Source organism: Morchella importuna (genome assembly GCF_003444635.1).
Source record: "Morchella importuna strain M04M26 chromosome Unknown Morimp01GS011, whole genome shotgun sequence".
NCBI classification, from domain to species: Eukaryota; Fungi; Ascomycota; class Pezizomycetes; order Pezizales; family Morchellaceae; genus Morchella; species Morchella importuna.
This window is the reverse complement of record NW_025763408.1, coordinates 781,434-800,380: the sequence shown is the minus strand read 5'-3', so window position 1 is coordinate 800,380 and position 18,947 is coordinate 781,434. Positions and strand designations below refer to the sequence as shown.

The 18,947-nt window shown below is 47.6% G+C and overlaps 3 protein-coding genes across 3 annotated transcripts; 2 read left to right on the top strand and 1 right to left on the bottom strand.

Moving 5' to 3' along the window:
- Window positions 1-7,820: 7,820 nt before the first annotated feature.
- LAJ45_04610 (uncharacterized protein) lies at window positions 7,821-9,095 on the top strand (the record flags this gene model as incomplete). Its single annotated transcript, XM_046114188.1, has 6 exons — window positions 7,821-7,931; window positions 7,990-8,238; window positions 8,303-8,428; window positions 8,481-8,690; window positions 8,754-8,825; window positions 8,880-9,095. The coding sequence occupies 6 exons, from the start codon at window positions 7,821-7,823 to the stop codon at window positions 9,093-9,095; spliced, it is 984 nt and encodes a 327-aa protein (XP_045972710.1).
- Window positions 9,096-11,401: 2,306 nt separating this feature from the next.
- On the top strand, window positions 11,402-12,582 carry LAJ45_04609 (uncharacterized protein; the record flags this gene model as incomplete). The annotated part of the gene is made up of 7 exons (XM_046114187.1): window positions 11,402-11,467; window positions 11,650-11,672; window positions 11,732-11,841; window positions 11,913-12,063; window positions 12,121-12,238; window positions 12,292-12,422; window positions 12,486-12,582. The coding sequence occupies 7 exons, from the start codon at window positions 11,402-11,404 to the stop codon at window positions 12,580-12,582; spliced, it is 696 nt and encodes a 231-aa protein (XP_045972709.1).
- Window positions 12,583-13,864: 1,282 nt separating this feature from the next.
- Window positions 13,865-14,987, bottom strand: LAJ45_04608 (uncharacterized protein; the record flags this gene model as incomplete). The annotated part of the gene is made up of 8 exons (XM_046114186.1): window positions 13,865-13,924; window positions 13,981-14,074; window positions 14,141-14,228; window positions 14,282-14,385; window positions 14,442-14,523; window positions 14,589-14,718; window positions 14,782-14,894; window positions 14,969-14,987. The coding sequence occupies 8 exons, from the start codon at window positions 14,985-14,987 to the stop codon at window positions 13,865-13,867; spliced, it is 690 nt and encodes a 229-aa protein (XP_045972708.1).
- Window positions 14,988-18,947: the final 3,960 nt, after the last annotated feature.

Genomic DNA, 18,947 nt, shown 5'->3' with positions numbered 1-18,947 from the left:
CTTGTCTGACCACTTGGAGTATCCTCCTAGGTTCCGAGTGTCCAGCAAGACTTTCTGACCGATAGTGAACCGCTGTACTGCCGGTCCTGGCTTTGACGCCATCCTGTCGAAGGTCTTCTGTAGCGTGTCTCTTGCTAACTCATGAGCCGTGATGATCTCATCCAAGTAGTTGTTCCCGTTGGCGTCTAATCGTTCGATCTCTGCATCCGTAGGCCAATCCGTTCGAGGGTGGAAGCCATAATTGCAGTAGAACGGTGATTGCCCAGTCGACGTATGCTTCGCATTGTTGTAGGCGTATTCGCAGATAGGTAACAGGTCCTTCCATTTCTTGCCTGTTCCTGCCGTATATGCCCGAATATAACCTTCCATGTGTTGGTTGGTTCGTTCTGTCTGGCCGTCGGTTTGCGGGTGGAATGAAGTAGAGAGTCTCCTACGAACCCCCAATCTTTCCGTGATTGCCGTCCAGAATGCTGACACGAACTGTGTTCCTCTATCAGAGACGATGCTCCTAGGAAGTCCGTGGAAACGCCAGATGTCTTTGACAAATGCGTTAGCGGTCTGCTCCGCGTTGATCCCCGTCATTGGAATGAAGTGAGCCATCTTCGTAAAACGGTCCACTACTACCAATACGTTACGGAATCCTGATTTCTCCTTGGGCATTTCTACTACGAAATCCATTGAGATATCAGTCCAAGGTGTGGTGGCTAACTCTAGGGGTTGAGGGAGTGACAAGTGTCTCCGACGTTGCTTGGCTCTCTGGCATACATCGCAAGTCTTGACGAAGTTGGCTACATCCGTGGGCATTCCTGGCCACCAGTAGTTCCTATCGATCAACTCAAGGGTTTTATCCCTTCCTAGATGCCCCGCTACGGGTCGATCATGATGTTCCTCAATGACCTGCTTGACCGCGTAGCCTGGTACTACCCATCGACCATCGTGGGTGGGGTCATTCGAATCGGGACTCCATTCAGCGGCAGGCTCTAACTTTACGATAGCAGCCTCCGGTGGTCCAAAGATCTCAAGGTTTGAATCAGGGAGGTGTTCATCCGGAACCATCCTCCGAACCCATCGTCTTTCCTCTTCATACCAACCCTGTAGTGGCTGAGGCAGCTCTACGCTCGGTATGTTGTACCACTGATCCAACTGATTCCATTTCTCTTCGGGGTTGCCAATCACTTCGGACCCAGTTTCTACGCTGGTCCGTGATTTTCTGACAAACTGTTCTGCGCTGAGTAGCTGTTTTACGGGCTGCTCACGCATTACTCCCCCTTCCATTGCGAACTCCGGACGCCTTGTAAGTGCATCTGGCTTGCCGTTCTTTTCACCTGGTCGGTAATGGATCTTGAAGCGAAAAGGTGCTATCTTCTCGGCCCATCTGGCTTGTCTTCTCGACAACTTCTTGGTCGTTGTGAAATACTGCAGGTTTTGGTGATCCGAATGTATCTGGATAGGGATGTCTGTCCCTTCCAGCCAATGTCTCCAAGTCAAGAGAGCAGAAACTATTGCGAGCATCTCCTTGTCGTAGATCTCATAGTTAACCTCTGCCTCGTTGAACTTGCGAGAGTGGTAAGCTACCGGATGTAGAATACCGTTCTCGAACACCTGAGAGAGTACTGCGGCCTCGGCCCAGTCACTCGCATCAGTCTCCACGATTGCTTCGCGGTGTTCGTCATAGTGTCGGAGTATTGGAGCAGACGTAAATCTCCTCTTGAGCTCGTCGAACGCGTCTTGCTGTTCCCTGCCCCATTTCCATACGGAACCTTTCTTCAGGAGATCGGTCATGGGTCTGCAAACCTCAGAGTATCGGTGGATGAACCGTCTTAGGAAATTGGCGAAACCGAGGAAGCATTGAAGTTCCTTGACCTTGGTTGGGGCTAACCAACCTTCGATCGCCTGGACTTTCTTTGGTGATACTCGGTTCCCTTTTCCTGATAGTATAAATCCCAGGAATTCTACCTCCTGTTGATACCATTCCATTTTCTCGAGGTTTCCGTATAGATGGTGTCGTCGCAGTCGCTCCAAAACTTCTCGTACAAGAGTCGTATGCTCTTCTCTAGTCTTTGAATACATTAAGATGTCATCCAGGTAGACTACTACGCCTTGATCTAGAAGATCCTTGAATATGGTATTGACCATGACCTGAAACGACGCAGGAGCATTGGTCAAGCCGAAAGGCATTACCCTATATTCGAAGAGGCCGTATTTCGTTCGGAAAGCGGTTTTCCATTCTTCGCCCTTAGCAATCCTAATCAGATTATAGCCATTTTTCAGGTCTATCTTCGTGAAGTAGAGTGCTCCTTTCGTTGCGTCGGCCAGCTCGTTCATGAGTGGCAGTGGATAACGGTTCTTGATTGTGATTCCATTCAAACCACGAAAGTCGACACATAACCGAAGCTTACCATTAGCTTTCGGAACGAACAGGACGGGTGCCGCTGCTGGGCTAGTGGAGGGGACTACTTTGCCGGAGGGCAAGTTCTCGTCCAAATACTCCCGGAGTGCCTTATCTTCAGGTGGGGAGAGCGAATAGATCGGTCCCCACGGCGGCTGCTTTCCTTCCATAAGAGGAATGGTATGATCCCATTCAGAGTGGTCAGGTAGTCGAGCGGCTCCTTCCTTGGAGAACACGTCGGCGTATTCCTGAAACTCCACCGGTATAGCACTAACGAGAGCCTCGTTTACCGATGCTCTTGCCCAAAAGGGGTGTTGCTCGATCGTCGTCTGCTTCTTGGGTGACGCCCTCAACAGCCTGATGACCAGCTCTTCTGGGTCTTGATCGTATAGGTCCTCGACTGATACGAAACATCCATTGACTATACAGTTGTTGCTATGGAAGCTGACACTGTTGCGTCCCCAATGGATGGTTGGTTGATGCTCCTTGAGCCATCGATGTGGTATGACGAGGTCTTCTCCTGCAAACGAGCCAACCTCACAGGTGATAGCCCTGTCTAGATGGTTGCCGATGCGGAGGGTAAGGGGTTGAGTGATGTGGGTGCCGGAATTGGGCATAGGGGTACCGTCGGCCTGTCTGATGATGAGAGGCTTTGGTCGAGGTTGAGTGGGTATTTTTGCACGGTGGATGCAGTCCCAGGACATGATCCAGTCCTCTGTGCCACTGTCCAAGAGTGCGTTGACTGTTGCGACATGTTTGGTACTAGTTGCGGGGTGATCCCAAGAGATCTCGATCTCGAGGCGGGTTTCTTGTGTGTTGGAAGACATGTTTATTATTATTGGTCTGATAAAGGGGTTTTTATTGGTTCTGGGTGTGGGTTTCGATGGTTTTTTCGTTGAGCGCGGGGTGATGGGGTTTATATAGAGAGTTCGAGTGTTTGACGAAGATCATGGTACAACACTTACGCACCAGGCGTTTCGGGGTGTAACCCCATCCTCAGAGTGTGTGTAAAGAAAATTGAATTTCCGCGCGTATAACGAAACAAATATAGAAAATCTCGTGGTCAACCCATAAAAATAACCGTAATACATAAAACCCTTGTCTTCATAACCCAAAGTAGAAAGAAACCCGTAACGCAACATGAGATACCGAAAAATAGAAATACCCAATCAATTTTGATCCTCCAAAGTTGTAATCCTTGCCCTAAATGCCTCATTCTGGGGGCCCAATTTCCGCTTCTTTTCACCCTCCCTTCCGTGGTCCTTTCCTCCGGAAGGATACCGTTTCCTCTTCAGGTCGGTTAACCTGACCTTACTCGTCGCCACGCAATCTTTCGCGAAGTGGTTATCTCTACCACAACGGAAACACTTTCCTTCCTTTTGCCACTTCTCCTTTTCGTCCTTGGTGACACCTAAGTCATCCGAGGCCTTGGAGTTGTGTGCTGGCGCGGAAAAAGTTTTCCGAGGTGCGGGGTTGCGCGATTTTCGCCGTTCCGATTTTTCCTCACGAGGTTTCACGACATCCTTGCCACGTAAGATCTCTTTCCGGGCCTTCACCTCGTGATCCTTACGTCCGACCTTCCTAACCCAGGCTAGCCATTCCGCGAAATCTTCTGGTTCCTCGATCGCGTTCGAGAGGCGTTGTTCCAGCGAGGAGTTTATTCCTGTTAGGATCATGGATTTCATTACGATGGGTCCGACCTTCGCGTCCCATTCCAGATTCTGCATTTCGTTGATGTAGTCATCGATCATGCCAGTTTGACGGAGCTTATCCATCTTCTGTTTGGCTTGTTCTTGACTTGTTCGATTGCCGTACTGAATCCGTAATTCGTTTTTGAAATTCTCCCATGTTCCGATGCTGGGGTCTACCGATAGTCGCTCCACGAAGTTTCGCCAGAATTTTGCCGCACTCCCGGTAAGTTCGAGGGATGCCCACAGGATCTTAGTTTGGTCGTCCCACCGGACTTTCCTCTGAAGTTCAATTAAGACTTCCATTTGGTCGATCCAGTGTCGTACGTCTTCGTCGGCTTTTCCGGAGAAGGGGATTTTTGCCTGTTTTGGCGTATCTCCCAGGGTGGCGCGAGGGGGGTGCATGAGGTCTACCTCTTGCTGCCTGTTACGGCGTCTTCGCTCCTCCCGTTTTCTCTGTCTTCGTTCGCGTGCTCGGCGATCGTCCTCTGAATCGGAGGAGCTGGATGAGTCTGAGGGGGATGGGTCTCGTGGTTTTGCGCGGTTTCCGCCGTTGCCGTTATTGCCATCGCCTCCCCTGCCTCCTTGCTCACTTTGCTGGCTTCTTGCTTCGGAGCGAGGGGGTACGGGGGGTTGGTTCCCTGATTCTTCCGGTCTCTCTCCGGAATTGCTAGGGGGGTTCTGAGGGGGTTGGGGGGGTACTACGCCTCCGCCTCCTGAGTCTTCGGGGGCTGTTGCCGTTCTATTGGCTGCTACCCGCATCTGCTCAATTATCTCCTCCAGGTTCTTTTTCGTACCTGCGAACTGGTCTTCCATCGCAGCTTGTCTGTCCCGTTCCATCCTCTCGAGGGCAGCCATAACCTCCGCGGGTATCTGCACAGGGCCATCTTTCGGGAGTTGTTGAACGAAGTTGGTCAGCGCATTTATGTGCTGATCCTGTCGCTCCTGCCTTTCCTGATGCGCCCTAGTAGCTTCCACGATCTGCCCAAGGACTTGGCCGAGGTTGCTGGTAGTGGCGGTGGATTCCGCTCGTAGCTGAGCCATGACCTGGTTGAGCTGACTGTCGCGTTCGGCTCTGTCCCCAGCGAACTTGGCGTGGAGGTCCTCGACGATCTTGTTGGTATACTCCTGCTGCTGCCGGGTGAGTTCCCTGAGTATGGGGATATCCCGCACGTGCATGCTGAGTTCCTCGATCCCGCGGCTGAGCTGTTGTACCACGGGGGCCCCTTGTCGCTGGACTTCTTGCCCAATAAGGTCGCCAAAAGGGTTCTCCACCCGCCGTTCCTCTACGTCCATGTTGGTATCCTCGTCGTCGTCCATTACCCGAGGCACCGAGGGCCTCTGAGTAGAGGATCTCTCTCTGATTGGGGTGACGTATGGGGAGAACTCCCGGTGGTCTACCTGCCGCCTCCTCGCCTGCCCATAGGATTCTTCCTGCCTCGTCGATGTGAAGAGGGAGCCTATCGGCACATCTCTCTCTTTCCTGTGACGCCTCTTCGCCTGGGTTTCCAATATACCTCGATCTCTCAAGGCGATTGAACTCTCCATGTTGTAGTCTTCCTCCGACCGTTGCTGATGAGCCCTTGACATTGCTAAGTTGCTCGAGTTTGAGCTGTGGTTGCCTTATGCACCAGGGTTGAGCAACGAACCAGGGGGCTGGATGAGCAAGTCCGAAAGACCGTTGGGAGAGAGTGATCTTGATTGGGAAGAGTTCTAGGTAGTTGAGGATTTCGGGGTCGTGTTCCTCGAAGGTAACGGTGGTTCCTGCTTCTGCGAAGAAACCTGTGTAGTGGAGGTATCCGCAGTATAGATGTTCGGCGCTTCCTCTTCGAACGATGAAGGATGTAGCGCAAAGGTAGTTGTTAATGGCTGCTGTTGCCACTCGGGGGTGCATATAGTACCTTGGTCTTTTCTAATGGACTAAGCGCTTATTCTTCTACTGAGAGCACGGTGACTATCCGCCACTAAGCAAAATACTCAGAGTATTGGTTTAAGCGAGTAGTTGTCTTATCGAGACTTTGGTAGTATATGCGATAGGTAAAGAGTAAAGTTAGGGATAAGGTACAATATAGTGTTAAGGAAAATGGCTAGTGCTAAGCGATAATTCTGTAGCGTTTAAACTAATGATATTGTAAACCGGGTTCCCTTGACTTGATGGTTGATGATACCCTCAAGTCTTCGGAGAATCAAGCCCTATTTATACATGTTGGAACCTATGCCAAGGCCCGCTTTCTAATACTAACTGATACAACGATAATAGAATAAGATAACGTTCCCGAAGATAACCCAGATAGAAAAGCGCCCCCGCATAGTCCCGTCCTCCATTCTAATTCCGACGCGTAACCATGAACCTTGCAAATGCCAGTCATCGGGCTGTACCATACTATTATCCTAGACCTACTTCCCTAAGTAGAACAGCCTACAGCCGTAAGCCCCGCTTCCTATTCTATTCCGGGTGAGACACCCAATAGTAAGCGTGCCGTCATAATAGTATAACACTAGTGTGGTAACATCGCGTGCTCCCCCACTACCCGATACCTTTCTATGCTTGTCCTTTCGTTACCCGACCGTCCTCGCATCACAACCCGTCACTCGTATTCCTCATTGTCCTAAGCCTCTAGAACAGTGTTCCGCAGTTCCTGTAACACAACAACGTGGTGCAATTGCGCAAGGGCCTGTTTTGCTCTCTAGAGCCTAGAGAGAGCAACCGGCTGTAGCTACTAAGTAGGTAATATGGTATCGCGATATGTGTACCTACATCGTAACACAAATATTATTCCTGGCGGTATATCTACATTCTTGATAATAAATGTGTTTAAGTGTTCCAGGTGCCTCCATGATCATCTGGATCTGTACTTTGTGATGCAAATGTCTCTTTTATTTCGGGAGGTTTTAGCTATCCAGAAGAAGGGACAGCGCCGGTTATAGATAATGATAGAGAACACACGATGAAGTTGTACCGTATTGACAGAAAGACAAGTGATAGTAAAGCGTATGGAAACCGAACACATACATATTTTAAAGTGCACTCTGTGAGCTGCCCCTACCAATGAGCGACTGAGTGTCCCTCGAGCGCCCTATTCTTAATAGACTACCGGCGCAGTTATAACACACATGAGCTAGAGCCCGAAGTGAAGATCGACTAGTAATAGTTTAAAGAATATTTAGGGCCTTAAGCAGGGCATATGACTAGATGTAGTTTTGCGAGGTTGATCCGGGGCGCGGGTGTCTGGCTGCATGTAGTTACACTGTGATGAGAAAGCTGAGAATGCATACTCACTATAAAGATCGGCAGACCTATTGAAACTTCTAGAGAAGAACCAGCCGATGGAATAATTGTAGCGACGGGGATGAGGTATTCACTCCCAATTGGCCTGACCGTCTCGTCACCAATCCCGCTCAGGAATTGGCATTGTCGAGTGATATTCTATGAGCGCATTACACGCACGGACATCGGATAAATATCCTTGAACAGGCAAAATGTGCGTGGACATGCTTATCAAATCGGACAGAGTAACACCCAAGACACCAATAAACCAGGTAAAGCTCGCCTCCGAGCTACATACCATGGGACAGAATAGGTATCGGCAGTTAACAGACAAGTCGCCGTTCGCGCCGCATTGGTGTGCCTTATTCTATTTAACACCCTACTCAGTCATCAATTGCCCTCTTTTAATCTCTAGGAGTGAAAATTCCTGCCTCTCTTCAATCTCTACCTCATCATTCATACCGTACCTTTATTGATGTTTGGAACTCGTGCTCCCAAGTTCACTCAGAAAGATGTCGTCGGTCTCGCGGGTAAAGTGTATTTGGTTACCGGAAGCACGTCCGGGATCGGTTTGGAACTCTGTAAGGTTAGTTAGTATTCGTGTCTATTTTTGAATCACCGGTTCACTAAAGCAAGCTTTATAGGTTCTATACTCAAAACATGCGACTGTCTTTCTCGCTGGTCGCAATCATCAGAATGGTGAAAAAGCCATCTCTGAGATACAGTCAGCTTCTCTGAACTCAAAGGGCACACTAAAGTTCATCTATGTGGATCTTTCGGATCTATCAACGATAAGACCTGCCGCCGAAGAAATTCTCGCGCAGGCAGAGCGATTAGACGTTGTCTGGCACAATGCCGGCGTTGCTAAAACCATAGCAGACCAAACAAAGCAGGTATGCCTCATTTTCTAGCCCAGTATCACAGACGTGTGATAACTAAGAGCTAAATAAAGAACAGGGTCTGGAGTTAAATCTATGTGTCAACACAATCGCACCATGGTTATTGCAGTCATTCCTGACTCCATTAATGTCAAAGACTTCTGAGATGCCTTCTACCCAAAAGGATACTGTGCGTGTAATCTGGGTGAGAATCCTGCGATCGGACCTACATCAGTACTTATTCTAATATATCTCAGGTTGGTTCATCGGGGCATAGTAACTCACCTCGCAATGGTGGAATTCTGTGGGAGGATATTAACTTCCAGCACGGTTGGCATGGGAATAAATTCGAAGCTCTGCTACGACAAGAGGGTACATTCTGGAAATATGGGCAAAGCAAAACAGCCAATATTGCCATGGGTCTCGAGGCAGCGAAGCGGTGGGCTGGGAAGGGTGTCCTTAGTCTGGTAAATTTAATGATAACAACAGTTTACTCAGTCTGGATATTATTACTGACGACTTAAATGTAGACTGCTGACCCAGGCTGGATAACTGATACCAATATACAGCAGGGTCACCCTAAATGGGTAATATATTGCACTGTGAGTAGGACTTCTTTTTATATCCTCCGGAATACGTTCCTGATCTCTAGATAGCGGTTATTCATGCATCCTATTGAGTGGGGCTCGATAAATTACCTCTTTGCTGGAATTTCTCCTGAGATTAGTGAGGAGAGGTATAATGGCAAATATATAATTCCTTGGTGCCGGATAGGAACATCCCCACGAGATGACATAAACAGAATGCTACCAGAGAACGGGGAGATGTTGTGGGAGTACTGCGAAGAAGTGTGTAAGGATTATATGCGATGAGGCTCCGTCTGTTCCGGTGTTTAGCTAATTAGAGCGCTGTATTTCGAATGTGAAAGTATAATACAAGACTGAGAGACATCTGGTTCGAGCAGGATTCCCTTTTTTCTAGCAGAAAGTGGCGGAACGAATAGATTGTCTTAGCAGGAAGTACTCAAGAGAAGAAAGGATATGGGGGTCTGATGAAACATGAATGAACGATAACGGGGCCGGCTAGCTAGGCGGATTGACCGCAGTTTGATTGTACTTGTTTACCACGAAAAGAACCAGAAAATGCGGTTGCTCAGGGCAAGGATTATTTTTATGGAGTGGCGGTGATCTCTCATTAAAACTATCTCTGTTTCCGTCACTTGCATTTTCTGGTTATCTTCGTGGTAAAGAAGTATAGTTGGTGTCTCTTGTCAGCAATCTATTCGTTAACTGCTAAAGAGAGCGAGCGTAGAAGAACACATGCATAACTTACTACGTGCGTGTATCATGTATGCAGCCTGAATAAAGATGGCGCAAACCAGGGTACATGTATGTAGTTATCTGGTAGGTACATGTAGGCCGTACATACTGTGATGGCTTTGTGTGGTCTACCTCTTGTGTCCAGGTCTTCTAAATGGCATAATCCTCGGGATTGTCCAGCATCTTCGTACAAACGTGTCATTGTTGGGCCGGGTCTGATCGAGCAACAAGGATGTGCCCTGATTTTGACCTGTCTAGATTCTAGGATCAGGATGCACATAGTGATGGGGGTGAGCCTGAGACTTCTTGGGAAACCCATGTGACTTTTGGTCTCGAGAATTGAGAGAAAAGTCTCAAGACGACGTCTCGAGAAATGAGAGAAAAGTCTCAAGACGACGTCTCGAGAATTGAGAGAAAAGTCTCAAGACGACGTCTCGAGACAGTGTGAACTAGGATAAGCGAGGTAATACTAGTATGTTTAAGGAAATAAGTGGGCCATTCTAATGAGAACACTCTCACAAAATTGTCTGTTATCATGCAATAATTATAAACGGTCAGAAAAGGAAGAGAACCTGGCGGAATGTTGACCCCAAGTGCCAACCCTTTTCCTATCAATTTCCACTGCTACTAAGGCTAGACTTACCTGTTATTCTTGCCATTGAAGTCTTTATGGCGGCGTATATTCAATACCGAATTGGATTAATATGGTTGCAACGTTCTCATGAGCTTATGGGAGCGGGCGATCATCATTGCTGAGAAATTTCACAAATGGTGAGTCCGGTCTCGAGCAGTCTCACCCCCATCACTAGACGTACACCCAACCCTTTTTTTTTTTTTTTTTGTTTAATTCATTAATTGCATGCAAGTACACCCAACCCTACTGCCAAGCTAGGTTCAATTTGCACAGCAAAGAGGTTCGACATATGGAAATTATCTGCTGAAAGAAAGAGAAAGAAAGAAAGAAAGAAAAAAAAAAGGATGACCTACAGGGAATCGAATCCAAATCTACAATTTTTACCTATCTATCACTCGAGCTCTGGGGTCCATTCACGTCTTACCTAGGCGTATTACCACTCTGCATGGGTGAGTACGAGACTAGAACCGGCGGCCAGAGTGACGAGGATGAAATACACTCGATTGGCAGGAAGGTCTTCAGGTACAGAAGCTGTTGCAAATTGTCTTCTTTATGAAAGCCAAGTGTTGCCTTGCATACATATATAATCTCCAGAAATGAGCAAGAGAGTCATATCCACTCCCACTGACTCGGTCCTCCCGGATCCCCGTCTTCAAAATCGCCAGCCAGGAGCCACACTCCATCAATTTTAAGCATAAGCTTAAGTTTAATATACCCCGCATAGATGAATGTGCCCCAAGCCAAGTGCTTGGGAAGCGACATGTTCGGGAAAATATCCCGACAATCCTTGCAGAAAGTCCTTATTTAGGCAGCTCCCCCCATCAGCACCGCCGGATCCACCACAAAGTCGGTCCGGAGGTTTTAATATCAAAGTTTCTCGGCGCTTCGGTGTGGGCATCGTGAAGAGCGAAAACAGAGTGTGCCAAGTGCGGATATCCCAACGAGCCAATGATACTGGTGCATAGAGAGACGAAGAGTTCCGACTTGGCTGTTCGCGATAGAAGGTGCAAAAGACGTTTTTAATAAACAAGTCTCTTGGCTCATTACTTTCCCTAGTTGAAGTTATTCACAACTACGGGTTTGCGGCCCGTTCGGTGGGGTATCCTGAGGCTTTCGCTCTGCCAGAAAGATATAAAAGCCCCCGAGGTTTTCGCAAACTTGTGAATCGGTCAAGCGCAATCGTGTCTATCTGATAATTGTATATCTCTATACCGGTACCTTCAATATGCAGCTCTCGGCCCTTCTTTCTCTGCTCGCTGCAGCTACGGCTGTCCAGGCACACGCCACCTTCGTGAGAGCTCCATCGACTGATATATTTCCACATGGGAGTACTCGTGGGACTTCAGAATTATTTTACCTTTTCATCCTATGAGCATACTCTAAGGACATCAGGTTCTATATACTGCTGAGTTCTTTGAGTGCCCCCGTATTTCTTAATATCCTAATATAAAACTCGACTAACCCGTCTACTAGCAATACCTCAACGACAACTCCGCGTACCTCCTCCCCCCTCTCACCTCCTCCTCCTTTAAACTCACAAACTAACCCACCGCAGTGTAATCCGCAAACCCCCGAGTAACAGCCCGATCCAAGATGTCACCTCCAGCGACCTCGCCTGTAATGTCAACGGCGGCACCCCCGTCGCCAGCAAGCTTATCGTCGCTGGTACGTAATATATCCCCCTCATAGTCCCTCCTAGCCCCTCTCTAAGCCAACACTCACATTCAACACCATAGCTGGCTCCACCGTCACCATGGAATGGCACCACGGCGACCGCACCACGCAAGCCATCGACCCATCACACAAGGGACCCATCTTGACATACCTTGCCAAAGTTCCCGATGCCACGACTGCAACTAGCCCCTCAAGCTTGAAGTGGTTCAAGATGTACCTCTTCCCTCCTTATCACCGGTACCTGGTGACTACTAGCTAACATACATACAGCTACCATGATGGTCTCACGCTCAGCGGCACCACCGAGACTTGGGCTGTCGACAAGCTCGTCGCCAACGCCGGAAAATACAGCCACACGATCCCCAGCAATATCGCCTCCGGAGACTATGTACTCTCTCTCCCCCACTCGTCTCTACACTACAGTACTAACGGTAGCTATAGTTGCTCAGATCTGAGATTATTGCGCTGCACGGAGCCGGCAGCACGGGTGGTGCGCAGCTCTACATGGGATGCGCCCAGATCACTGTTACCGGTGGTGGGTCGGCGTCGCCGGCGACAGTCAGTCTGCCTGGGTAAGTCCTCGAATGTGGGCGGGGGTTCAAATCTGTGGATATGTGCTAATGAACGGCCTGAAGTGCATATTCGGCATCGGACCCTGGTATTTTGGTCGGCATTTACTGGCCCAAGTTGACGAGCTACACTATTCCGGGACCAGCAGTGTACTCGGGATAGATACTGATTTTCATTTGGTGAATGGGTTCAACCAAGTGCGGGTAGATTGTTTGTGGTATATGTATGTAGTAGCAATGAAAAAAGTTGTGTGTATCAAATATCGAGAAACAGAGTGCAAGTAGTTTCAGTGCCATGCAGCATGCTAAACCGCTTTTATCGCTTTGAGAAGAGGAGCTTGAACAACCCAATCACAACATCGTTATCGCCCTAAATTCAAATCTAGAAATCTGTAACCGTTCACTCGTAATATATATACTGGGTTGGCGCTGGTCTCTCCAAAGACCTCCATATTTAACGCTGCCGCGCTTTTTTCTTCTGTTTGGTATATAAGGCAGATTGATTAATTTTCTAAGTAAAATTCTATATATAGTGGGGGAAATTATTAGGATAGCCAAGACTCGACGCCAAGCCACGTTGAGGTTTCATGGGCAAGAAATTTAACACACTTCGTGAAATACCTGGCCCAAACAATCTCCAAGGTTGTATCAGATGAGCCAATTTTCTTTGTCACGCTATGCATCTATCTCTACTCTAGGTGTTTGGGTCTAATGAGGCTTTACCGGACATGGAAATTCACGGTTGCTCACTCGATTACTAAGTTATAGTATCCCTTGAACGAATGAGACATTGTAAAATCTCTCTCATGCATTAGCGTGTTCCATAAAGGAAGTGATTGACTGAACTTAAGGCAGCATGCTGTGAAATATATGGCATACCAGCGTAATATAAAGACTGACAAACGCAGCAAGCTGTTTACCCGGACGTTTTCTCACCAAAATATAGAGATCACATGATATATATGCATGAGAGAGATTTTGCAATGTCTCATTCGTCCAAGGGATAGTATAGAAAACAGCGAGAAGCATTGAAAGAGGGAACGGTACCATTGCAAGATTGGTTGATTGATTGATTGATTGCTTCATTAATTGTACTTTGTGGGGTCTACAAAGTACAAATTAATGAAGCTATAGGGCTATAAAGATAAAAATAAAAACAAAAGAAAAAAGGGAAAAAAAAGCAGAAACGGACCAAACCTTGGCTCTAAGGCGCTGTGGTCCCGGCAGAATACCCAGTACCTTTCTCGCACGTGCTCCGGGACCAGTTAACATGATGTCTAGTTGAGAATGTAGGCACAGACCCGATGAATTCTGCAAAGCAGCTGTTATCCGTTAGCATCGTTTAGGACAAAGAGTTAAATAAGAGGAGTACACTCACCCAGGTCTACACCGTACATACTGGATGTTGGCGTACTCAAATGCCCTTGGCATGAGAAATAATGTCTCTACCGCGGACACTTCCATGCGGGCGCAGACACGCAGACCCAATGGAGTCTGCGAAGAAGCTGCTATCTTTTAGCATTTCTTGAGACAAAAGGATGATCAGGAAGAGTATACTAACCCCGGCCGCATCAGCATCGACAGGACCTCCGCCACCGCCAAACCTACAGCTCCTCACGCAGGCAGGCACAGACCCAATGGAGTCTTCGAAGAAGCTGTGATATATATATTAGAACTGCATGAAATTGAGAGAAGGAGATAATCAAGAACAATATACCAACCTCGGTCGCACCACTATATAGAATTGCCACCACACCGCGTCTTTACCCCAATGCGTAGTCAAGCATGGGGTAGAAGCCAAGTAGAAGGCTGGGAAAGTTAATTATGTTCTTGACTAGTGGAGGAAGAGGAATCTTTATTACCAGAAATTGTGACAGTAGATGTCATGATTGCAAATATAAAGAGCCCCCGCGGCCGGAAGAATGCGATTAGTCCCCGGTGCGATCGAATGGAGTCTGCAAAGAAGCTGCGATCTATTAGTACCGCTTGAGAGTAAATTATAATCAGAAAGAATATACTAACCTTGGCCACACTGCCATAATTATAACGTTACAACCATGCATAGTTGTAGGCAGGCACAGACCCAATGGAGTCTGCGAAGAAGCTGTGTTGACAGTGTAGTTTGTTAGTAACGTTCAGGACAAATAAAGTAGGAAGAAAAGTACTCACCTCGATCTTCCCACCCATATTCGTTTCGAACCCAAGTGTGCTGATCACCCCTGCATTCAAGTTTCCCCACCACTGCACATCTATGCAACGCAGCGCAGGCAGGCACCAACCCAATGAGTCTGTGAAGAAGCTGTAGTGATAGTGTGGTCTATTAGCATGTTCAAGATAAATAAAGAAAAAAGGAAATACCAACCTCGACCACCACCTCCCATATCGGCTTCTCGGCGTACTGGATTCCCATCTGGGTACATGTGTCCCCACCACCGAATGCCTGGGCAGTTTCAGGCCGGCACCGAACCGGCGAGTCTGCAAAAAAGCTATGGTCTATCAGCACACCACACATCTGTAGAATAATACTTAAGAAGGAGGAAAATACTAACCTCGGCCTGCACCCCACATTCTTGGTGCCCGAGGGACAGCCAGGAGGGGCCGTAATTTCCATCCTCCGCTCGTCAGCACAATAAAGACTCCGGCCCGGCAATAGGCCAGAGCGGGTAGCGGAGATGCTCATCCGTTTATCTATCCACCATTGGAGGGGCTCTTGTTTTACGTATTTGTTCGATTATGTTGGTTCGCTCGATGGAGCTTCAAGGACTGGGCGTCGGTGCTCCAGATAAAACGCAACATGCACCTAGATATAATCGAGTTGCATTCGTTGCACGCCAATTTTGTACGTGCGGAGGGGATAGTTGCAGATGCATTCGGTGTTGTTGATTCGTTCGATGGGTTGGATTTAAGGCCTCTGGATATCAGAGTAGCCAGGGCAGGCCAACCAAGCACGTAAACGGCTAGCTAAGTAACTTCCCTGCCCTATTGGCTACTGATAAAAACGGTTATGTTAGCTGAATGCAAATAGAACTGGTTAAAAAGAAAGCTCACACACAAGGGGATGATGGCAAATTCCATCGATCTTTCAAGACACGCAGCCACTGTCACCATATCAATCAGCAATGAAACTGAAGAAAGAGGAAAACATAAGTGAAATCAGTACATACCACACCCGAATAATTGAGAGGTCTGTCTCGATTCCAGACACTCAATCCCCCTCTTTTACCGCCTAGCCAGCCGAGGGAGAGATACATCCCCAATATGCATCCCATTCGCACCCCCCCCCCCCCCCCCGGGGGCATTGTAGCCATTAGGGGGCCCACAGGATAGCTGGTGGGTGGGTACCAGAGCCCTCCCATCTGGAGAAGTGCGTACCTTCCGACACTGTTGATTCGCTCGCGGGAATGGAGTTTCGTTACTTTGATCCTTTACCCTCCACCCCGACTGGCTGTGCACGGGCAAAAACACAGGCAGTCAATTGTCATATGGGTCTTTACAAGGGAGTAGGGAGGAGGGTCGAAGGATTGGATTCGATTCTGTTGATTCGATCGAGGACGAGAGGCTTGAAGCCTGAATAAAGGTTATCTCGATGAGATATAGGTAGAAGGGGATGAAGGCTCGATGAGAGGAAAGAGGGGGAAGAAGAAGCCGGGATAAGAGAAGTAGTGAGAGAGGGGGATTGATGGAGAAAAAGAGAGTTCTGGGACTTGATGTGGTGCGTTACAAAGGGCTGTGTACCGTCACTGACAAGAGTTGGGGGGAGGTGGGGAATGCAGCTTTGTGGACGGACAAAATGCATTATACATGTATTTACCCCGCCTGAGAAAACCCGACTGTCTATAGGAAAGCCAGGGGTACTCCCGCGTCTGCATGTAATAATCGAGATTACTCGACTACGCATGCGCAACCTTCTACAATATTCAGTACCCCAGAACCAAGCAGGACCATAATGCCCGGTATTGTTTACTAATCCCCGGACTGTCTAATGGATTTTTTCAGATAAAATTAGATATTTCAGCATGATAGAACTCCCATTGAACACTCGAGTATAGTGATGGGCACGAGACGAGACGAGACGAGACCTGGCTTAATCTCGTCTCGTCTCGTCTTGCGGAGATCCCAGTCTCGTCTCGTCTTGCGTCTGGTCTCGAGACGTCTTGCACTTTTACTAGAGAAAGTTCAAAACGGGACGAGACTTGGCTTGGTCTCGTCTCGTCTCGTCTCGTAGGGGTCCCGGTCTCGTCTCATCTCGTGCCCATCACTACTCGAGTATTATATAAAAAGACTGTGTAATAACAGGTTCATCTTCACTAGTTATTCTTTTGTTGTTGCGTGATCATTGGTCCGAATCTTCACAGGGTATCACTCGGTTGCACAACACATATGATGTGCAGATTAAATGTATAAAATGAACCGTAATCAAATTTTAAAATGAGTAAATTTATTTTACTATCGGATAAATTACATTTCACGACAAAATACCTGCTGTCTCTATTCTCTGTTGCTCTATGAATGGGTCGACTCTTCATAGAGTATCACTCGGCTCACACTAGCGCGGGAGTTTAATTGATTAATCAATTGATAATTCATTCATGTTAGCGCGAGATCCTTATCAGATGGAATATATAGAGTCAATGATACTCTCATCCTGTAAAAGTCTGTAAACACGTACGTGCATCCTATGATACGTAATACGTTAACGATTACATCACTGATATAAATTGATATAAATTCCCCCCCGCGATCAGTTGACAAAAAAGGAAAGAATAATGGTATGAATAAATGATAATAACTTCTAAAGACTTGTAGAACTTGTTTAAGTTGTTTATATTTATATTATCTATCTAATCACGCTCAGTGTTTTTGCCAGGGCCGATCGCGATGTCATGCTGTACTCCCTCTATTATCGATATCTTTTCAGGCCCCCCCCCCCCCCCCGGGGCTCCCAGAAATCCAATGCCATTGACCAGATGGCAATAGCCAAGCGCAAACACAGCCCCACCACTGGAAACATTCATTGCCTGCTTCAGCTACCAAATTATCAGCAAGGTTTATCAAAAATCAGCGGGCTAAACTGTCTATTTACCAGAATGCATTTCGAGTGCGGGCTGGCGAGGCGCCAACACCGGGGTTTTGTACCAGACTCCACCGAAATGGAAGTCTGTAAAGGATGTAGCCCACCGCCTAATCCTCGCCAAGGTACAGGAACACCTTTCCACCCGCGGCCGACCCCGCAGGGAGAATGTGCCCCGGGCACGACCTATACACACACAATTTATAAGATTAGTACTAACGACCGCGCAAACAACCATGATAAACCGAATTAATGGATTGGATTTGACTTACCGACGCACCAATATATTGGTGATCTCGTCGTTCCCGGCTCTAAGCAGCCTCTTGTGAACCCGTGTATCCCCGCAGCCCACGCACCCTATGAATAGGATGTGCTTTTCCTACAAACAAAAATTAGCCCATAAGAACAAACACAAAATACAAAGCAGTAGAAAGCTTGCTTTTGAGCCCCAGAATATATCTCCCAGTGCTGCGAGGACTGCAGAAGAATATGAAGGGCGAGGTTAGGACGAACCAACCCAGCTAAGCCCCCCCGGCCCAAAAACAGCAATTTTGCTATTTATGTATTCGGTGAGCGGGAGGGCTTGACTGGACTTGGCCTCGGAGAGGGAGCCTTGCTCCAGTTCCTCTCTCTTAGATGGATTAGTTGATAATTCTCACACAAAATCAGGAAGGAAATTACTCACCTGAACAGATAAAACAACATTAGTTGAAAATTGGAAGGAAGAAATGCCCCATACAGCCTTTCCACTCCAAGAGCCTATCAAAAATTCGATGAGATACTATTTCTACAAAAAATCGTCAAGTAATTTACTCACCGGAAAGCTGAAACGGGCCGAGAAGCTGCTGGTGCTCAGTGCATTCTAGTTCCGCCCCGTAAATATGGGGTGTTCGATGCTGTTGATTCGCTCGATGAGAGCCTTATAAGAATCTACTGAGAAAGAGGCTGCTTCTGATGGATAATAATGATAAAAATAAAAATAATAGTTTCCTAGATTGTGAGTGTGGGAAGGAGAAGGACGGAAGAAAATTAAGAGGAGCACATAAGGCATTTGGCAGCGTTTTCTTACGTAATCATAAGTGCAGACAGAGGCTTCAACGGGTTTGTTCTATTCCATTGTGCCTACATGTAGTTGGTCAACGAGCCGGCCTACATAAGTTCAGCCTTGGCCATAGTCAGAGCCGTAGGAAGTTAGACTCGTGCTCATTGGAAAAAAGTCAAGCTCTCAATAGCGACGCTCGAGCTAAATTATGAAATGACGGACTTATCGATGAAAAATAAGTCATGCTATCAGAAAATCTACCTAGAGCCCCCAGTCTACCCAAGACGTGAAGAAGTTAGGTCGTGGGGGATGTCTGCCAAAAGTAACCAACCCGCTGAGCCTGATCAACAGCCAATAACAGAGGCATACAAATAGCGCAATTAATCATGCACAAGCTAAAATCTCAAGTTTATTA